A 1,146-nucleotide genomic window follows, 5' to 3' on the forward strand; every position below is an offset into this window, starting at 1 on the left:
AATGCTATTGCCTAGAAATGCTATTTTCGGAATAGTGGAATGCCTTATATGGATTTCGATGGGAGCAAACTTATTTTCATGAAGGCTCTCATCAGCATTTAAATGGCGTTTCTGGTGGAATCAGTTGATGTAGTTATTTTCTATGTACACTGTCGCTCATATCTCTTGCAGACTCCTCGTGACTGTGATCTGTGACAGTACGTGTGAATTTGATAGCGAATGTGTGTTATTTCCCGAGGTTAATGATAATCGATATATCGCATATACAATGTGACGATGGCTATGAACATGTGTTGTGATGATGAGAGTACCCGTTTGGGACTGTGATGATAGCGACAACTTGTTCACTATCATTTGCTCTACACATATTTGCATATCAAATTGACACGCACTGTAGCGGTCATCGCGATTCTTTCAAGGACATCACTTTATTCCTGCTCAGGTTCGGAACACACTTATCCCTGCGACCTGGCTCTGCTAGCGATGGGGTTCACCGGACCTGACCAGGTGGTCGACCAAGGAGCTCTTCCACGCAAAGAAGGTTGCTTCGATGCCGAATACGGAAGGTGGGGTTGGGGTTTAGCGCGCGCCCAATTGATCGATTATGTGAATCGTGAGTGATGCTGTTGGTCAGTTACATAGTTAACAGTGCGAGTCTGAGTGGAATTGGCACGGAAGCTCCCGTGTTTGCCGCTGGGGACTGCAGGAGGGGAGCGAGCCTCATAGTGACAGCTCTGGCTGAGGGAAGGGATGTCGCTGCTGTGATCGACAGGTTAGTCTTGTTGGTTGTCATGCGGGAGGCCGTTGGTTCGATTCCTGGCGGCTTCAGTTACCTGACGTCAGCTTCTCATCAAGGCTTCTCCTCTGTGTTACCGCGGTGTGTGCCTCTCTCGGCTAACCCTGCGCTATATCGCGGCCCTAACTGGTCAAGTTTGCATTCGAGCAAAGCGGTGTCGTCGGCGGCTCTTGGTCGGAGACCTATATCGTCTTTAAGGCGCGCAGGCTCTATAAGTAAATGAGAAGAGAAAGGCCCGTGGGGGGAATAGAACCCGGGGCTTTTAGATTTGTAGTGTTGCCTGTCGTAATTGGCACACGTCGTTTTCATTTAATAAATTTCATTCGGGGAAAGTCAGTACAGATTTTTCA

General features: G+C 48.2%; 1 protein-coding gene across 1 annotated transcript; it reads left to right on the plus strand.

Annotated features, from left to right (window-relative positions):
* Positions 1 to 442: 442 nt before the first annotated feature.
* Pmar_PMAR009376 (hypothetical protein) lies at positions 443 to 898 on the plus strand (the record flags this gene model as incomplete). The annotated part of the gene is made up of 3 exons (XM_002783434.1): positions 443 to 566; positions 635 to 772; positions 844 to 898. Coding segments are annotated over 3 exons (317 nt in total), but the record flags the coding sequence as incomplete, so codon positions are not given.
* Between the last annotated feature and the right edge of the window lie 248 nt (positions 899 to 1,146).

This window comes from Perkinsus marinus (genome assembly GCF_000006405.1).
Source record: "Perkinsus marinus ATCC 50983 genomic scaffold scf_1104296937052, whole genome shotgun sequence".
Lineage (NCBI taxonomy): Eukaryota > Perkinsozoa > Perkinsida > Perkinsidae > Perkinsus > Perkinsus marinus.